This window comes from Leuresthes tenuis, unplaced genomic scaffold, assembly GCF_036924035.1.
Source record: "Leuresthes tenuis unplaced genomic scaffold, fLeuTen1.0.hap1 SCAF_22, whole genome shotgun sequence".
NCBI lineage: Eukaryota > Metazoa > Chordata > Actinopteri > Atheriniformes > Atherinopsidae > Leuresthes > Leuresthes tenuis.
This window is the reverse complement of record NW_027325376.1, coordinates 13880184-13900190: the sequence shown is the minus strand read 5'-3', so window position 1 is coordinate 13900190 and position 20007 is coordinate 13880184. Positions and strand designations below refer to the sequence as shown.

The following is a 20007-nucleotide window of genomic DNA, read 5'->3' as shown; positions in this document are numbered from 1 at the left end:
CTGCAAACTCTTTGTTGAAGGTTGGTGGCCCTCACTATTTTCCATAAGTTAAAAGACAGATTAAACCAAAACCCCAATACCAAAAAAGTTGATACATTTTGTGACTTTTAAACAGAAACAAAGAGCACCGTTTTGCACTATTCTTAAACCAGTGTTTTAATCACAAAAGAGAGTGAAACATTTTAGTATTTCATTAAAAAAAGGCAAATTTGATGGCAGCAGCACTCTCAAAAAAGATGCGATGGGGGCAACAAAAGGCTGAAAAAGTGGTACAAAACATTTTGCAACTAATTATTTCACCTGGCAACAGGTTGGTAACATGACTGGGTATAAAAAGAACAAAAACTGCACAGCTACAGAAATAACTCTCTGTGAACACAGTTCACTGTGCCATCCACAGATGCAAGTTAAAGGTCTGTTATTCAAAGAAGAAACCACTTGTGAACATGATCCAGAAATACCATCATCTTCCCTGGAGCAAAGCTCATTTATAATGAACTGAGGCAAAGTGGAAACCTGTTCTGTAGCAAAATAATGGAGCGGGGGGTGTGCATCAGTGCCTATGGAACTGGCAACTTGCACATCTGGAAAGACAGGTTTAGAGTGACGCATGCTCCTAACCAGACAATATTTCAAAAGAAAGACAATGCTGCATCTAATTAAAAACATTGGGTGCATCATGAAACACAAAATATTACATTGAGGATCCAGGACTGTTCAGGAGCTAGAATCCGATATAGGACAAGAATGGGAGAACATTCCTCGCCCCAAAGGTCCAACAGCTGGTCTCCTCAGTTCCCAGATGTTACAGACTGGTGATCAGTGGTAACACGGCCCTGTCCCATCTTTTTTGAAGATGTGTTGCTGCCCTCACTTTCCACATGAAATGATTTTCATGTTCTATTGTGAAAACAAATATAAAAATTTGATATCTGCACGTCATTGCATTCTGATTTCATTCATTTTTTCCCCCCAGCATCTAAACCTTTGTAGAATTGGGGTTCTAAACAACAGCACCACCACATGTTAGGCAGCCATGATGAAATCTATAACAAACTAAAATATAATTCCCACAGATAACTTCTTTATATCAGACATTTTCATAAGTGTGACGCTCATGGAGGAGGATACTGACGTTGCCTGGACAACGAAACAGAAGGGGTGGCTCTCTCCATCTTCCTGCTCGGATGGTGTCCATCTCAAGGAGAAGTTTCCTGATCCTAAATTAGTCTGATCTACATCATATGGTCCGCTGAAGAGTAGCTCAGAGATCCTTTAACAATCAAAGCAAAAACAATCAATTAAAAAAGTTCACACGTTTTTAATTATCATTATTATTTTTTGGTGGGATACATGAGTGGTTTCAGATACAAAAAAAGAACATGATTTTTTTAATTTTTTGAGTGAAGACTGTTTTAAAGTTGACTTTAACAGTTAACAGTTTTTATGTCCTTGTGGCCGTCTTGTCTTGCCATGAGATACAGATAAGATCTGACTGCCAATCTCCTGACATTTTGTCAAAACCCTGTCTTACCAGAAATATTTCTGCATATCAGCCTTTCAACTACTTGAAGCGTTTCACTTTCACTTACGTGGAGTTCACTGCCTCTGCTCTGATGGGGATTTCCAGCTCCTGACCAACAGGGGTGTAAAGCTGAGCCAAGTGGGCTGGAGTTGGAGACAGGAGCTTGGGCAGAAAGTGTCCTTCTGTGCAGGATGGTACGGCAGGATCAACTGGAACAATGGAGATGAGCAACAAAGTCAGCTATGCTGAAACTGACTCAGAATGGAACTGCAGACAAGTCTGTCCATCGAATTACTCTGCAGATGTTGATTCAGAAGATGAATCCGAATTACACGAGTGGTCAGACAACAGTGCAGCTGACCTGTTAATATGTCATGTAGAACTTAATCTACAGAGTATAGGAAGGTTATGACCTCCACCAGACATCAGTCCACCCAACAGGAGTTGGGTCCACATTTTAAATCGGTGGACCAACTCTATGCACGCTGTTTACAGTGGCTGAAGATCAGAAATGGACATTTGTGACTCCACAGCACTTCTTTATGGTTTCAAATCAGAACTATCAAAAGACAGGATTTGACCTTTCACAGCAAACTGGATAGGTATCTTGCTGATGGCGTCACTGGTAGTTCTCGTCACTTGCGAACCGTTGGTGTGAGTCAGGGTGATGTTCTGCCTGGGAAAGTCCTCCATCACCATCTGCACCACATACGAGCCTTCATTGCTGCTGCTGGTGGAGTTGAATAACAGAAGGCAGAAAGACTGCAAGAGGAAATCAGCCGGATATAAGGTCAAAATAATCAAACCAAACCAAATAACCAGATAGTAAATGTAAGACTGTGATTGTATGTCCTCCTCTCACCAAGTATCAATATAGTCTATATATGGACATTTAAGTAAAAACAAAATATTGCTAATTCAAGGTATTAAAGTTGTGCAAAGCTGAAGAAAAGTTCATCCAACAAATTTACAAAAATTAACAAATTTAGAGAATCCAAATAATTGTACGAATGTCATGGCATTAACAGCTGTTACTCACAGCGGAGGCACTGATGGCATGAAAGAGGTTGAGGACAGACGGCTGTGTGCAGGTTTGACACTCTGAGCCTGTTGCAAATCTGCATTTAACCTCATCTCCGTCAGGGTCAAATGCTAATAAGAAGAAAATTCTCCCACAGTTTGAAGGAACTCTGAGAGGAAGAGCAGGAAACAAAGAAAAAAAGAAAAGATCAGCCTGAGCCGCCATTAAGACATCAGCTTCCCACACTATGACAGGTTTAAATGCCTAAGGGTTAAACAGGTCTGTCAAGTGAATGTTTGAAGGTGACTGGACTGAACTGTTCATCAAAAGCAGGAAATCTTCCTGGATGCACCTTTTGGAAATTGAGCTTGAACCTGAGTTTGAAGAAGACGATTTTTACTATTAATCTTTAACTTATATTTTTGACTAAAGGTCACAGTTTAATATTTACACATTATAGTAGCAGCAAGGTGCTCTTAATCTAATGCACTGATTAACTGATCATCAGGACCTCAATAAAAGCAGAGGTTTTAGCAGTTTGCTGCTCTGGAGCATTCAGGTGTGGGTTAACACAAAGCCGAGGAGGAAAGACTTCAACTATGATTATAGGGGAGCAAGAGTTGCTCCTCATCAATCTGGGAAGGGTTGAAAGGCCATTTCCAAATCATTTGCAGTCCATTGTTCGACAATGAGAAAAATCATTTATAGGTGGAAGACCATTCTTTTTATCATTCTTTAACAGCTAAAGTTGATAAACAGCGTTTTGCATACAGCAGCCAAATGTTTGAAGCTGCTTCGGGTGAATGACAGTGTTGGAATTTAAAGATAAGGAAGTAAACATGCTGCGATACCATAAAAAAAAACAAGTTTCACTGTCTGCTTTGCTGTCAGTGAAATGAAAAGTTCTAATGATATCTTAATGCCAGCATGTGATGCAAGTAATACGATAATGGAAAAAAAGAGAGAGAGAAACACGTAAACAATGGACCTTACCTCACAGCTGGCAGGATTGTGGTCAGCGGTGATGTGTTGGCTTTGCCCGTGTCTGACCGGTTTCTCAGTTCCACCTCAGTCACAGCCTTCCAATTGTTAATGTTTTGTACATTACTTATCCAGGCGTTACCATCCAACCTGCAGGGGAGGTTAATGGGAAGTTTTCAAGTGCAGCACAGGAAGGATCAATGTTCACTTGAACTTGCTAAAGTTTTACAAAAGATCTTTTGGATTTGGTCACCCTTCAATGGCAATTTGTGGAATAACACTCACAGAAGCTGAAACGGAGCATTGCTGGGAACCAGCCGGGTCAACAGTCCTTCATTGTGGCACCACTCTCCATTGCTCTCCTCATCAACCTTGTCTAATGAGCTCTGAATCAAGGCCCCACAGTTGCCGCTGCAACTCCACGTATCACTGTGTGAGCACGAGTGGAAGTTCAACTTATAGCGAAGGACCACCTGCAGAATTAAAGTGAGGAGGCATTAAGTACAGTCAACTTTTAAAGGACAGATGAAATGAATTACAAATAACGTCTGCATACCGTCACTGATCCGTTTGCAAAAGTGTCCTTTGGGTAGTAGGTCATCACTGTGCCATAGAAATGAGAAGCTTGTGTGCAGCTGACCAGCAGCAGCAGCAGTGCAGGGAGCAACATGGTGAATGGTGTCAGCCTCTCTGAACAAAGGCTGTAAATGACAGGAGCTCTGATTCTTCAAGGGACAGCCTCCCTTCTACTGCCTTTCTTTTTGTCTGTTTGCTGCGTCCCACACAAAAGAGTTGTTGGTGTGCATTCACACAAATGACAAGGAAATAACCTGGTATGAGGAACTTCTCAACAGTGAAACCAGTTTTCATGACCGGCTCTCGTTAAAACAGGGATGGAATTCATTTATAAACAAAAGACAGAAGTCTTTGGCTCTGACACTAAAATTTGTTCAAAATCTTTTTATTTTTGCCTTTTTCCCGAAGTGAAACAAACCAACCATGAACCAACACTGTCGTGTACTCTTTGTGTCTGTTAAGGATTATTTAACTCTTTGTTACTGATTTTTTTTGGATAGTTTTGCACAACTTCCTGTTTGTAGGATTTCTGGGAGTTTGTGGACCTGAAGGGATCAATATGTGTCTCTTGGGTTCATTTAGTGTGCCTGTGTTGTCACTTTGCACCTCTGTGTGTTTTTTCTGCATTTCATTTACATTTTGCACAGGTTTCTTTCCTTTATATATCATCATGGGAAACCTACAACCTTCAGGCCTGTGGCCGCAGGGCCTGGTAAGCCCTTACAGTTTGATATCCACAGTTCTGAGACCAGTGAACTCTGCTTAACGTTCGACAGCAGCTCCCATCTCACCAGCTCATCTTAAAGCTGGTGAAAGAGACACACAGTGGTGCTGAGACATAATCAGTGATGTCATATAAAGATAACTGCGTTTAGCCATGAGGAACAGCACTGAACAGTGTCTATATGAAAGATTATCTCACCTCACCAAGTTATCAGACAAGTACAGAGGAGAGAACAACCTTAAAAATTGTTGTTAGAGTGAAGTGCAGGAGTTCCAAAGATGAAAAGAAACTGACCTCTTCTATGATGATATCACACCAAATCATATTCATACTGATGAGGGGATCTTCCCTTGCAAAGCAACAACACACATTAGATATTAAATGTTCACACTTAAACATTAAATGTTCACACATTAAATATTGTGAAGAAAATTTTAAAAAATTATAACTTTTTTCTTATTGACATGCTGGGACACCAAGAGGGCACTGGGGACATTGTTGTGTTTCTGGACAACCTGCCTTAAAACTGTTCTTGGCAAGGGGAGATGATACAAAACACACACATCTGGGAGAAAAGGGAAGGCGAACAAACAAACACTGGTGGACAAAGTACTCAACTCCAGTACTTCAGTCAAAGTGTTGATACTCATGGTCAAATCTTATTCAACTACAAGTAAAAGTTGCTCTGTCAAAATTTTACTCAAGTTAAGGTAAAGAAGTACTTACTTTTAAAAATACTTACACATTCAAAAGTACAAAAGTACAGAGAGAGGTCATCTTAATCATGTCATTGTCAGGATTAGAAACCTGCACATTGGCAACTTTACTGAGTTAATCAGAAGAACACAGACAATCATGGCCGTACATGGTGTAAACGGTAGAATCTGGAAGAAATTCTAAAAGGAAGTGCATGTAGGGGATTTCTCTGCCTATGTGGAATTGCAAACATGAGACACGTTGTGTATGAAGTTCAGCAGGATTGCAACGAAAAGAAATAAAACGCCCGTTTTGTTTTCGAACAAAATCCGGCTCATGTTTCAGTACAACGCCTTTCTTTAGTTGATCTACTTGAACAGTGTGCTTCTGAAGGTTTAAATGCAGCTACTTTTTTAAACCATTTTTGCCCTGTAAGTTCTGCACACTGTGCATTTCACATCATAAAGACTTCATTTTCTCTTCTATTAACTCCACTTTCCCATCTCCCACAAACACTCTGATTGGACTTGTGTACTCTTCCCATCTAACTCTGCAAATCACTGCGCTTTTTCTTAGTGGTGAATCTAACTAAACTTTGTTGAACGGCTAAAATCAAACCTAAAAGGTTTTCAAAATATTGACTTTTCCTCTCAAGTATCAACCTTGTGCCTCAAAAAAAAAGCCCAGTGTGCAGCATAGGTTGGAGGAGAACTGAAGTGAGACTTGAAAGTCACTCTCTTATGGCTAACTAAGTTTGAAATGTATCTGGTGAGGATGATTAGAGAAAGGTCGACATATTATTGCACGTTCTAAAGCAATGCAGTTGGAATTCCTTGGGGAGAATTTTGAGGAACACAGAGACAAAAAACAGCCTTGAAAGCTGATACTTGCAGGTTTTCACAGATGACTTAATGGGCCCAAGTGAGCATGAACCAGAGCCTTCGAGGCGGAAACTAATGTGAAAAAACACAAGAGAACGTATGCCTGCAGGGTGGAACGTTGGCTGATAGCCAGCAAAAAAAAAGCTAGACTGGTCTCAAGGAAAGAGTGAGTTTCTTCTCTGGAATAATGGGTTTAGCCCATCCCCAAACCTGTGTTTATGAAAGAAGCACAATGAAGCTCAACAGTTCAGTTTTTCTCCAGAGAAGACTTTTTTTTTGCTGAATAAACTCTACTGCATTAGCTTGTTGAGTCTCTTGTCATTTTGTAGCTGTTGCTGACTCTGACAAACACTCAGGTGAAACTCTATCTCTACCAGCAATGCTGTTTTAAGGAGGCACTTTGCATAAATGCTGCTGTGGGAGTCCAGTGTCAAAAATGACAATATTGAAAAGTTACTCATAACTCAAAAGTCACATTTGAGAAGCTCTCACTGGTTCTGCTGGTCAGTCCATATATAAAAACTCCCACCAGAATCCATCTGTCTTTGGAGTGAACATGAACTGATAGAGCTCACAGACAGTCCACACCACAGCTTAGAATATCTTCAGTACATGAGCAGATTGACCTGCTTGTGAAAGGGCTTTCCTTCACTGTCCTGAACCTTTTTAAAGAGCTTCTACAATGACTTTGAGCACTGGTCTCCTTCCCAGTGATAAGAAATAGCTTAATGCTTGACAGCAGGCCATAAACTAAACCATGTTGTGGTTACATGTCTCAGCACCACCTGGCACTGAGACCTGGTACTGCCAGCACATCTGTACTACTTTTCTGTGACCAGATGACATGTTTTGTGCCTGGAAAAATGACAGGGCCAGCTTAATACCAAAGTCTGTTGGTCTGTATAGTTGGGAGTGCTGCACAGTGTGGAAAAATGCTTCTGTTACCTTATCTGTCTGGCAGTCATCTTTGGCTTTCAGCAGGAAAGCCACCATCTATCATCAGGCTGCTGTAGTTTGTAGGGCACTGATATGAGTCATTGAAGGGTGTGAACAAATTACCTATTTAGTCATTTCTGTGGGGAACTTGTTGGACTGGACTGGGTAGACCTCCCAGATGGTACCAAAGCATGCTTATGAAAAATGAACCTCCTGAAGGCTTCAAACACTTGTAAGAAGTGCATCCCCTGAACAAACTCCATCACACAGTATAACAGAAGAGCATGTGTTCCCATAGCTGCCTGCTGATGTATTACTGTCAGTGTCAGCAAAAAAAGGTATTTTTGCTCGAGTTTCTAAGTTCTGCTTTATTGCAATGAAATTTGAGGAAAATAAATTAAAATAGAAAAGGCAGTGTTGTCTTTAGGTTTTATTTAATGCTATCAAAATCCTCCTACAGTTTGTCACTATAAAAAAAAAAAAATCTCTTTGTCAAGTGTGCAAAGGTAAATCTGATATTCGTCCACTAACTTCTCCAAACCTTTTTTAAGCCCTGGAAACACGTCCATGCCCTCACAGTAGCTGCCTCTAGTTTCTGTTTGTTACGGGGGAAAGTTTTCAGGAGGTACAAGTGAGCATAAACTGTAGAATGTATCCCTTTAAGGTTTTTAAGTTAACAAAAGAATAAATCAAAGTATCACTGAGTTGACTGGACTTCGATTTGGCCTTTCAGCTTTTGCTGCTTATAGCATCTTGCATCATGACATCACCGTCCAAGTGCTTGTGGATCGTAATACTGTCGTACTGACTTACATTTCTAATTTTAAAGGGGATTTTTTTCACACTCATTTCCTGTATGACTCACCTTCTGTGACTACCTTGAGTTGTGTGCGTATTTCTTTTCATCATATTTTGATATTCAGTCACCAGTTACATCCATTTGTAGATAATTGACGGCTGTATGTTTCACTGATATTTGCACATTTTATCAATAGATTACAATGAATCCAAGAAGAAATAGCCTCATATTGCAAACTCCCAACAAACAAGGAGAAAAAGAAATCAAAGTAAAGACATTTGGAAACCATCCAAACCACTGTTATTTCATGTGCAAACAACAAATAAAGGGAGACAAACTGGAAAGTCACATTTGATTGGGTAATTTGATCATTTCAGTTTAAAAATCAAAACTATATATTTATATATATCATCTGTTGAAAACACCTGTAAACCTGTAAAAATACATAGGTGTATGCCTTTAGGGATCAGAAGCACTCTCGTAATCAGCCACTAGGGGTAACAATTGTAATGTTCAGAAATGTGTTTGATGGGAGCCCGAGACAAACTGGAAAGTCACATTTGATTGGGTGATTTGATCATTTCAGTTTAAAAATTCAAAATTTATATATATATATCATCTGTTGAAAACACCTGTAAACAGCTGGGGCAGACTGAATACAAACTATGAAAGGTATATCCCTTTAGGGATCAGAAGCACTCTCGTAATCAGCCACTAGGGGTCACTGTTGTAATGTTCAGAAATGTGTTTGATGGGAGCCCGAGTCTCACCAGTTCATCTTGAAACTGGAAGGAAAATAAAGGAGAAAAAAGGTAGTGGTACAATCATACAATACAATCAGTATTGTACAATCAGTGCAACATTATAAGACAACTTTAATGTTTGTATTCAAATGATTTTTTTTTTCTAACCAGTTTGGTTAATATTGCAGTTGCTATCTTTATTGTAGCAGTATATACAGATACTGACCACTTGAAGGACGGCATCAGTGGGATCCAGTGTGGTAGAGATCTTCATTCTGAGCACGACAACAACTAGGAAGAAAAGCGAGTCAGCATTACAATGCAGGCTGGAAGAGTTTACATTACAGGTCTTTGTACACACATGGGGCTCGGTCGGGCATAGCCCGAAATGATGACGTGGGTCCCCCTCCGACGGGCTCACCACCCGTGGGAGGGGCCAAGGGGGTCGGGTGCTATGTGAGCTGGGTAGCAGCCAAAGGCGGAGGCCTTGGCGGTCTGATCCTCGGCTACTGAAGCTAGCTCTTGGGACGTGGAATGTCACCTCTCTGTTGGGGAAGGAGCCGGAGCTGGTGCGCGAGGCTGAGCGGTTCCGGCTAGATATAGTCAGACTCACCTCGACGCACGGCTTGGGCTCTGGAACCAATCCTCTTGAGAGGGGTTGGACTCTCTTCCACTCTGGAGTTGCCCGTGGTGAGAGGCGCAGAGCAGGTGTGGGCATACTTATTGCCCCCCGGCTGTGTGCCAGTACATTGGGGTTTACCCCAGTGAACGAGAGGGTAGCCTCCCTCCGCCTTCAGGTGGGGGGACGAGTCCTGACTGTTGTTTGTGCCTATGCGCCAAACAGCAGTTCAGAGTACCCACCCTTTTGGAGTCTCTGGGGGAAGCACTGGAGAATGCTCCTACCGGAGACTCCCTCGTTCTGCTGGGGGACTTCAATGCTCACGTGGGCAATGACAGTGAGACCTGGAGGGGTGTGATTGGGAGGAACGGCCCCCCCGATCTGAATCAGAGTGGTGTTATGTTGTTGGACTTCTGTGCCAGTCATGGACTGTCCATAACGAACACCATGTTCAGGCATAAGGGTGTCCATATGTGCACTTGGCACCAGGACACCCTTGGCCGCAGTTCGATGATCGACTTTGTGGTTGTATCATCGGACTTGCGGCCGTATGTCCTGGACACTCGGGTGAAGAGAGGGGCGGAGCTGTCAACTGATCACCACCTGGTGGTGAGTTGGCTCCGCTGGTGGGGGAGGATGCCGATCAGACCTGGCAGGCCCAAACGTATTGTGAGGGCCTGCTGGGAGCGTTTGTCAGAATCCCCCGTCAGAAGGAACTTTAACTCCCACCTCCGGCAGAGCTTCAACCATATCCCGGGGGAGGTGGGGGACATTGAGTCCGAATGGGCCATGTTCCGTGACTCCATTGCCGAGGCAGCTGATCGGAGTTGTGGCCGTAAGGTGGTCGGTGCCTGTCGTGGCGACAACCCTCGAACCTGCTGGTGGACACCAGTGGTGAGGGAAGCCGTCAAGCTGAAGAAGGAGTCCTATCGGGCCTTTTTGGCCAGTGGGACCCTGGAAGCAGCTGATAGGTACCAACAGGCCAGACAGGCCGCGGCTTCGGCGGTTGCTGAGGCAAAAACTCGGGCCTGGGAGGAGTTCGGTGAGACCATGGAGAACGATTTCCGGACGGCCTCGAAGAGATTCTGGTCCACCATCCGGCATCTCAGGGGGGGGAAGTGGCTCACAGTCAACACTGTTTACAGTGGGGACGGGGCTTTGCTGACCTCAACTAGGGATGTTGTGAGTCGGTGGGGGGAGTACTTCGAGGAACTCCTCAATCCTACCAACACGTGCTTGGAAGAGGCAGAGTCGGAGAGCTCGGAGATGGGGCCTCCCATTTCTGGGGCTGAGGATGCCGAGGTGGTCAAAAAGCTCCTCGGTGGCAAGGCCCCGGGGGTAGATGAGGTCCATCCTGAGTTTCTCAAGGCTCTGGATGTTGTAGGGCTGTCTTGGCTGACACGCCTCTGCAGCATCGCGTGGACATCGGGGACAGTGCCTCTGGACTGGCAGATTGGGGTGGTGGTCCCCCTCTTTAAAAAGGGGGACCGGAGGGTGTGTTCCAACTATAGGGGTATCACACGCCTCAGCCTCCCTGGTAAGGTCTATTCGGGGGTATTGGAGAGGAGGATCCGTCGGATAATCGAGCCTCGGATTCAGGAGATGCAGTGTGGCTTTCGTCCTGGCCGTGGAACAGTGGACCAGCTCTATACCCTCGGCAGGATCCTGGAGGGTGCATGGGAGTTCGCCCAACCAGTCTACATGTGTTTTGTGGACTTGGAGAAAGCGTTCGACCGTGTCCCTCGTGGAGTCCTGTGGGGGGTGCTCCGGGAATATGGAGTACCAGACCCCTTGATAGGGGCCGTTCGGTCTCTGTATGACCGGTGCCAGAGTTTGGTCCGCATTGCCGGCAGTAAGTCGGATACGTTTCCGGTGAGAGTTGGACTCCGTCAGGGCTGCCCTTTGTCACCGATTCTGTTCCTAACTTTTATGGACAGAAGAGGAGACCCCGGGGGAGACCCAGGACACGTTGGAGAGACTATGTCTCTCGGCTGGCCTGGGAATGCCTCGGGGTCCATCCGGAAGAGCTGGAGGAAGTGGCCGGGGACAGAGACGTCTGGGTTTCTCTGCTCAAGCTGCTGCCCCCACGACCCGACCCCCGGATAAGCGGCAGATGATGGATGGATAGATGTACATACAAACACGGTTATTTTGAGAATCTACAGATTTTGCTGCATTTGTATCTATCATCTACATCCAAAAGCTGATATGGGCACGGAAACTAAGCCATGGAAATGTAGACAAAGACCTGTTGTTTTTGCTTACAACATCTGCTGTGTTTTTTGTATGTCGCCATCTCCTTGGTTTAATCTCAGAATATGCTCCTATCTTCCTTTGTTTATGTTGATAATATGGCAGAGCCAACCAAGATAGTGCTGGTGCTAACTTTACTAACAGGACTTATTTACGTTTGCACATAAATGTGCAATTACTCACCAACTATAGTAAGGAACAGCAAGAAAATATGACATCACTGTTGTATTTGACTGTACTTCACCCAGACCTATTGTGTTTAATGTGCTTAGCCTTAAGTGCCATGGTCTTTTTCTGATTGTCACTGAGTAAGACCTATAACATCAATCCAACCATTGGTCCTAGTTAAGCAAAACACCCATATCTAGAATAAATCATTTGGAATAGCATCTTTTGTCATATTTACTTGTGCTTGAGGCAAGTGTTGAGGAAACTGTAGTAGTAGGTGGAGTCATGGTTGTAGGTGGAGTTGTGGTTGTAGTTGAAAGTGGAGTTGTGGTTGTTGTAGTTGGTGCAGCTGTAGTAGAGGTCGTGGTTGGAAGCTGTGTGGTTGTTGTAGTTGGTGCAGCTGTAGTAGAGGTCGTGGTTGGAAGCTGTGTGGTTGTTGTAGTCGGTGCAGCTGTAGTAGTGGTCGTGGTTGGAAGCTGTGTGGTGTTTGTAGTTGGTGCAGCTGTAGTAGAGGTCGTGGTTGGAAGCTGTGTGGTTGTTGTAGTCGGTGCAGCTGTAGTAGTGGTCGTGGTTGGAAGCTGTGTGGTTGTTGTAGTTGGTGCAGCTGTAGTAGTGGTCGTGGTTGGAAGCTGTGTGGTTGTTGTAGTTGGTGCAGCTGTAGTAGTGGTCGTGGTTGGAAGCTGTGTGGTTGTTGTAGTTGGTGCAGGTGTAGGAGTGGTCAGGGGTGGAAGATGTGTGGTTGTTATAGTTATAGTTGGTGCAGGTGTAGGAGTGGTCGTGGTTGGAAGCTGTGTGGTTGTTGTAGTTGGTGCAGCTGTAGTAGTGGTCGTGGTTGGAAGCTGTGTGGTTGTTGTAGTTGGTGCAGCTGTAGTAGAGGTCGTGGTTGGAAGCTGTGTGGTTGTTGTAGTTGGTGCAGCTGTAGTAGAGGTCGTGGTTGGAAGCTGTGTGGTTGTTGTAGTTGGTGCAGCTGTAGTAGAGGTCGTGGTTGGAAGCTGTGTGGTTGTTGTAGTCGGTGCAGCTGTAGTAGTGGTCGTGGTTGGAAGCTGTGTGGTGTTTGTAGTTGGTGCAGCTGTAGTAGAGGTCGTGGTTGGAAGCTGTGTGGTTGTTGTAGTTGGTGCAGCTGTAGTAGTGGTCGTGGTTGGAAGCTGTGTGGTTGTTGTAGTTGGTGCAGCTGTAGTAGTGGTCGTGGTTGGAAGCTGTGTGGTTGTTGTAGTTGGTGCAGCTGTAGTAGTGGTCGTGGTTGGAAGCTGTGTGGTTGTTGTAGTTGGTGCAGGTGTAGGAGTGGTCAGGGGTGGAAGATGTGTGGTTGTTATAGTTATAGTTGGTGCAGGTGTAGGAGTGGTCGTGGTTGGAAGCTGTGTGGTTGTTGTAGTTGGTGCAGCTGTAGTAGTGGTCGTGGTTGGAAGCTGTGTGGTTGTTGTAGTTGGTGCAGCTGTAGTAGTGGTCGTGGTTGGAAGCTGTGTGGTTGTTGTAGTTGGTGCAGCTGTTGATAGAATTACTCAGACATAATGTTATTGTGATTAATGTGCTTAATCTTAAGTGCAAAGATCTTTTTCTGACAACTATGGAACAACTATAACATCAATTCAAAGCCACCTGTTGGTCTCAGTAAAAGTAAAACACCCATATGCAGAATAAATAATGTAAAATATCATTATTTGTCCTACTTACTTGCACTTGAGGAAGGTGTTGAGGAAACTGTAGTTGTAGGTGGAGCAGTGGTTGTTGTAGTTGGTGCAGCTGTAGTAGAGGTCGTGGTTGGAAGCTGTGTGGTTGTTGGGCCTGTAAACATAAGTAACCATAAACAACAGATTTCGCAGGAACACCACCAATCGGACTTTTAAGCATAACAAATAGGAACAAGGAAGAATTCTACTCACTGTTTCCAACCGTTACAGTGACACATCGAAGCTCAGAGTGATATCGAGTGTTATTGACTGAGCTGTGGAAGTAAATTGGTACAGTGGCTTCATTATTGAGTAATTCTGGAAATGCCTTCATATATACTTTCAGTCTATGCTAACAGTCTTAAAGTCTATAAATATATTATCATTGCAAACTCTTTGTTGAAGGTTGGTGGCCCTCCCTCACTATTTTCCATAAGTTAAAAGACAGATTAAACCAAAACCCCAATACCAAAAAAGTTGATACATTTTGTGACTTGTAAACAGAAACAAAGAGCATCGTTTTTGCACTATTCTTGAACCAGTGTTTTAATCACAAAAGAGAGTGAAACATTTTAGTATTTCATTAAAAAACGCAAATTTGATGGCAGCAGCACTCTCAAAAAAGATGCGATGGGGGCAACAAAAGGCTGAAAAAGTGGTACAAAACATTTTGCAACTAATTATTTCACCTGGCAACAGGTTGGTAACATGACTGGGTATAAAAAGAACAAAAACTGCACAGCTACAGAAATAACTCTCTGTGAACACAGTTCACTGTGCCATCCACAGATGCAAGTTAAAGGTCTGTTATTCAAAGAAGAAACCACTTGTGAACATGATCCAGAAATACCATCATCTTTCCTGGAGCAAAGCTCATTTATAATGAACTGAGGCAAAGTGGAAACCTGTTCTGTAGCAAAATAAAAGAAGAAACTGAAATTATTTTTGGAAATCATGAGATGGTGTTTCCTCTGGACTAAAGATGAACTGTCTGGCTTGTCAGAATCTATGGAAATGGAACTGGCAACTTGCACATCTGGAAAGACAGGTTTAGAGTGACGCATGCTCCTAACCAGACAATATTTCAGAGAAGGTCTTGCACACTTCGGAAAGACAATGCTGCATCTATTACAACAGCATAGCTTCATAGTAGAAAAGTTTTAATCAATTAAAAACATTTGGTGCATCATAAAACACAAAATATTACACTAAAGATCCAGGACTGTTCAGGAGCTGGAATGCTATATAGGACAAGAATGGGAGAACATTCCTCGCCCCAAAGGTCCAACAGCTGGTCTCCTCAGTTCCCAGATGTTACAGACTGGTGATCAGTGGTAACACGGCCCTGTCCCATCTTTTTTGAAGATGTGTTGCTGCCCTCACTTTCCACATGAAATGATTTTCATGTTCTATTGTGAAAACAAATATGAAAATATGATATCTGCAAGTCATTGCATTCTGATTTCATTCATTTAATTTTTTTTCCAGCATCTCAACTTTTGTAGAATTGGGGTTCTAAACAACAGCACCACCACATGTTAGGCAGCCATGATGAAATCTATAAGAAACTAAAATATAATTCCCACAGATAACTTCTTTATATCAGACATTTTCATAAGTGTGACGCTCATGGAGGAGGATACTGACGTTGCCTGGACGACGAAACAGAAGGGGTGGCTCTCTCCATCTTCCTGCTCGGAGGGGGTCCATCTCAAAGAGAAGTTTCCTGATCCTAAATTAGTCTGGTTTACATCATATGGTCCACTGAAGAGTAGCTCAGAGATCCTTTAACAATCAAAGCAAAAACAATCAATTCACACGAATCAGTTCACACGTTTTTAATTATCATTATCATTTTTAGTGGGTTTACCTGAGTAGTTTCAAATACCAATTTTTAAAAAAAAAATTTTGGAGTGAAGACTGTTTTAAAGTTAACTTTAACAGTTAACAGTTTTTATGTCCTTGTGGCCGTCTTGTCTTGCCGTGAGATACAGATAAGATCCGATTGCCAATCTCCTGACATTTTGTCAAAAATCCTGTTTTACCAGAAATATTTCTGCATATCAGCCTTTCAACTACTTGAAGCGTTTCACTTTCACTTACGTGGAGTTCACTGCCTCTGCTCTGATGGGGATTTCCAGCTCCTGACCAACAGGAGTGTAAAGCTGAGCCAAGTGGGCTGGAGTTGGAGACAGGAGCTTGGGCAGAAAGTGTCCTTCTGTGCAGGATGGTACGGCAGGATCAACTGGAACAATGGAGATGAGCAACGAAATTAGCTATGCTGAATCTGACTCAGAATGGAACTGCAGACAAGTCTGTCCATCTAATTATTCTGTAGATGTTGATTCAGAAGATGAATGCAAATTACACGAGTGGTCAGACAACAGTGCAGCTGACCTGTTAATATGTCATGTGGAACTTAATCTACAGAGTATAGAAAGGTTATGACCTCCACCAGACATCAGTCCACCCAACAGGAGTTGGGTCCACATTTTAAATCGGTGGACCAACTCTATGCACGCTGTTTACAGTGGCTGAAGATCAGAAATGGACATTTATGACTCCACAGCACTTCTTTATGGTTTCAAATCAGAACTATCAAAAGACAGGATTTTACCTTTCACAGCAAACTGGATAGGGATCTTGCTGATGGCGTCACTGGTAGTTCTTGTCACTTGCGAACCGTTGGTGTGAGTCAGGGTGATGTTCTGCCTGGGAAAGTCCTCCATCACCATCTGCACCACATACGAGCCTTCATTGCTGCTGCTGGTGGGGCTGAATACCAGAATGCAGAAAGACTGCAAGAGGAAATCAGCCGGATATAAGGTCAAAATAATCAAACCAAACCAAATAACCAGATAGTAAATGTTAGACTATGATTGTATGTCCTCCTCTCACCAAGTATCAATATAGTCTATATATGGACATTTAAGTTAAAAAAAAGTTATTGCTAATTCAAGGTATTAAAGTTGTGCAAAGCTGAAGAAAAGTTCATCCAACAAATTTTTAAAAATTAACAAATTTAGAGAATCCAAATAATTGTACGAATGTCATGGCATTAACAGCTGTTACTCACAGCGGAGGCACTGATGGCATGAAAGACGTTGAGGACAGACGGCTGTGTGCAGGTTTGACACTCTGAGCCTGTTGCAAATCTGCATTTGACCTCATCTCCATCAGGGTCAAATGCTAATAAGAAGAAATTTCTCCCACAGTTTGAAGGAACTCTGAGAGGAAGAGCAAGAAACAAAGAAAAAAAAGAAAAAAAAGAAAAGATCAGCCTGAGTCGCCATTAAGACATCAGCTTCCCACACTATGACAGGTTTAAATGCCTAAGGGTTAAACAGGTCTGTCAAGTGAATGTTTGAAGGTGACTGGACTGAACTGTTCATCAAAAGCAGGAAATCGTCCTGGATGCACCTTTTGGAAATTGAGCTTGAACCTGAGTTTGAAGAAGACGATTTTTACTATTAAACTTTAACACAGTTTAATATTTACACATTATAGTAGCAGCAAGGTGCTCTTAATCAAATGCACTGATTAACTGATCATCAGGACCTCAATAAAAGCAGAGGTTTTAGCAGTTTGCTGCTCTGGAGCATTCAGGTGTGGGTTAACACAAAGCCGAGGAGGAAAGACTTCAACTATGATTATAGGGGAGCAAGAGTTGCTCCTCATCAATCTGGGAAGGGTTGAAAAGCCATTTCCAAATCATTTGGAGTCCATTGTTCGACAATGAGAAAAATCATTTATAGGTGAATGACAGTGTTGGAATTTAAAGATAAGGAAGTAACTGTCTGCTTTGCTGTCAGTGAAATGAAAAGTTCTAATGATATCTTAATGCAAGCCTGTGATGCAAGTAATACGATAATGGAAAAAAAGAGAGAGAGAAACACGTAAACAATGGACCTTACCTCACAGCTGGCAGGATTGTGGTCAGCGGTGATGTGTTGGCTTTGCCCGTGTCTGACCGGTTTCTCAGTTCCACCTCAGTCACAGCCTTCCAATTGTTAATGTTTTGTACATTACTTATCCAGGCGTTACCATCCAACCTGCAGGGGAGGTTAATGGGAAGTTTTCAAGTGCAGCACAGCACAAGTGCAATCAATGTTCACTTGAACTCGCTGAAGTTTTACAAAAGATCTTTTGGATTTGGTCACCCTTCAATGGCAATTTGTGGAATAACACTCACTGAAGCTGAAACGGAGCATTGCTGGGAACCAGCCGAGTCAAGAGTCCTTCATTGTGGCACCACTCTCCATTGCTCTCCTCATCAACCTTGTCTAATGAGCTCTGAATCAAGGCCCCACAGTTGCCGCTGCAACTCCACGTATCACTGTGTGAGCACGAGTGGAAGTTCAACTTATAGCGAAGGACCACCTGCAGAATTAAAGGGAGGAGGCATTAAGTACAGTCAACTTTTAAAGGACAGATGAAATGAATTACAAATAACGTCCGCATACCGTCACTGATCCGTTTACAAAAGTGTCCTTTGGGTAGTAGGTCATCACTGTGCCATAGAAATGAGAAGCTTGTGTGCAGCTGACCAGCAGCAGCAGCAGTGCAGGGAGCAACATGGTGAATGGTGTCAGCCTCTCTGCACAAAGGCTGTAAATGACAGGAGCTCTGATTCTTCAAGGGACAGCCTCCCTTCTACTGCCTTTCTTTTTGTCTGTTTGCTACGTTCCACACAAATGACAAGGAAATAACCTGGTATGAGGAACCATCTCATGACTGTAGGATCATTATCAGAGATGACCAATGCTCAACAGAGAAACCAGTTTTCATGACCGGCTCTCGTTAAAACAGGGATGGAATTCATTTATAAACAAAAGACAGAAGTCTTTGGCTCTGACACTAAAATTTGTTCAAAATCTTTTTATTTATTCCTTTTTTCCCAGAGTGAAACAAACCAACCATAAACCAACACTGTCGTGTACTCTTTGTGTCTGTTAAGGATTATTTGCTTCTTTGTTAAAAGGCGTTTCACACGTCTTTGTGGACACTTTGCATTTCTGTAACATTACGCTCTCCGTGTGGTATGTATGTCGTCATAGTTTAATTTCTAATAATTTTTTTAAGGATTTTTTTGGATAGTTATGCACAACTTCCTGTTTGTAGGATTTCTGGGAGTTTGTGGACCTGAAGGGATCAATATGTGTCTCTTGGGTTCATTTAGTGTGCCTGTGTTGTCACTTTGCACCTCTTTTTTTTTTTCTGCATTTCAATTATATTTTGCACAGGTTTCTTTCCTTTATATATCATCATATATCATTTTTTTGGCATCACTTCACCGAGTTATTAGACAAGTTCAGAGGAGAGAACAACCTTTGTAGACAATGAGAAGTAGAAAAGTGTTGTTAGAGTGAAGTGCGGTGGAACAACATTACAGTAATACCAACTTTGAAATGTTATGGGTTATGCAACCCAGGTTGTTGAAGGAAAAGTTGCATCTCGTGTTATGTAAGCTGGTGTCATCACAGCTGTGTGTGTGGTGGAGCGGTTGTTGCGAGAGGGGCTTTGTCGTCGTATTAGATAGGATGGTGTGTGTGTGTGTGTGTGTGTGTGTGTGTGTGTGGTTGTAGTTGTCGCTGAAGCAGTCAGAGAAGCAGTTGTCATTCGTGTCGAGAAGTAGGTTACCAGATTTTACCGGAACATTATCAAGAAAATCCAAGAAGGAATCTAAGGCATGAACAACGAGGAAGAAGTCCCATCAGTTTCCATCTCAAGTAATGCCACATTCGGAACTTCCCAAACTGTGAGAATGTACCCACCCAGTGATCAAACTTCTGAAAAGAAATTCTTGAATACATTTAACATATTACCTTAAAATAGCTATTCAACATAGCATGAGCATCCATCCACCTGCCACATGTAGGGTGAGAGAAGGGCCGAGTAGCAAGGAATGGATGCATCTAGTGTGGGGTTGTTGTGGTGTTGTCAAACTGGTCTAACGGTGCTGAAGTTCAGCAATTTAGATCAGATCAGATCGACCAGTTTCCTGAACCGATAAGCTGACAGGCTTAGCAAATGCCAACCAATTGTATGTGACCGATACCTTTGTTCAACCAGAAGCACGTAATAACGGTAATGCTGGTGCTCAGATCTGTGCTGAAGGTTTACTGAAACTGCAAAAACTCTGCTTTTTTTTTTTTTTGTATCATGAAGTGTGGGACTGCCTTTAGTGGCCATTACCCAGTGGATGTACATAGAACCCCGTGTCCCCGTTGAAATACCACCTTTCCTTTATCAGCAGTGACAGTTTGTCTTGAAACTGCAACAAGTGATTCATTCAGCCACCATCAACGGGGCATCTTTCCTCTTTTGACTTGCCTTTTCTTTGACAGAAAATCTTCTTTCACAACATGAAGCCAAATGTAAAAACGGATCGATTCCACTTAAGTCAGAGAACACATAA

At 42.9% G+C, this 20007-nt stretch overlaps 2 protein-coding genes across 2 annotated transcripts; both read right to left on the bottom strand.

Moving 5' to 3' along the window:
• Nucleotides 1-791: 791 nt before the first annotated feature.
• LOC140281678 (uncharacterized) lies at nt 792-7397 on the bottom strand. Its single transcript, XM_072376175.1, has 11 exons — nt 7350-7397; nt 7175-7259; nt 4895-4934; nt 4084-4228; nt 3813-4000; nt 3540-3677; nt 2565-2715; nt 2107-2287; nt 1593-1734; nt 1136-1273; nt 792-873 (listed from the first exon to the last, which is right to left on the bottom strand). Exons 1-11 carry the CDS (start codon nt 7395-7397, stop codon nt 792-794), a joined length of 1338 nt encoding a protein of 445 aa, XP_072232276.1.
• A 6397-nt stretch (nt 7398-13794) lies between these two features.
• Nucleotides 13795-18168, bottom strand: LOC140281677 (uncharacterized). Its single transcript, XM_072376174.1, has 8 exons — nt 18053-18168; nt 17782-17969; nt 17504-17641; nt 16666-16816; nt 16207-16387; nt 15693-15834; nt 15237-15374; nt 13795-13864 (listed from the first exon to the last, which is right to left on the bottom strand). Exons 1-8 carry the CDS (start codon nt 18164-18166, stop codon nt 13795-13797), a joined length of 1122 nt encoding a protein of 373 aa, XP_072232275.1. The 5' UTR covers nt 18167-18168.
• Between the last annotated feature and the right edge of the window lie 1839 nt (nt 18169-20007).

Coding starts and splice junctions, on each gene's coding strand:
- LOC140281678 (XM_072376175.1), bottom strand. CDS start 7,397: ATGGTGGCTTTCCTGCTGAAAGCCAAAGATGACTGCCAGACAGATAAG. Junction 4,935..7,174: donor GCCAGGTGGTGCTGAGACAT/GTAACCACAACA, acceptor ATTATGTCTCAG/CACCACTGTGTGTCTCTTTC. Junction 1,274..1,592: donor GCAGAGGCAGTGAACTCCAC/GTAAGTGAAAGT, acceptor TGATTGTTAAAG/GATCTCTGAGCTACTCTTCA.
- LOC140281677 (XM_072376174.1), bottom strand. CDS start 18,166: ATGTTGCTCCCTGCACTGCTGCTGCTGCTGGTCAGCTGCACACAAGCT. Junction 17,970..18,052: donor TTGTAAACGGATCAGTGACG/GTATGCGGACGT, acceptor TTAATTCTGCAG/GTGGTCCTTCGCTATAAGTT. Junction 15,375..15,692: donor GCAGAGGCAGTGAACTCCAC/GTAAGTGAAAGT, acceptor TGATTGTTAAAG/GATCTCTGAGCTACTCTTCA.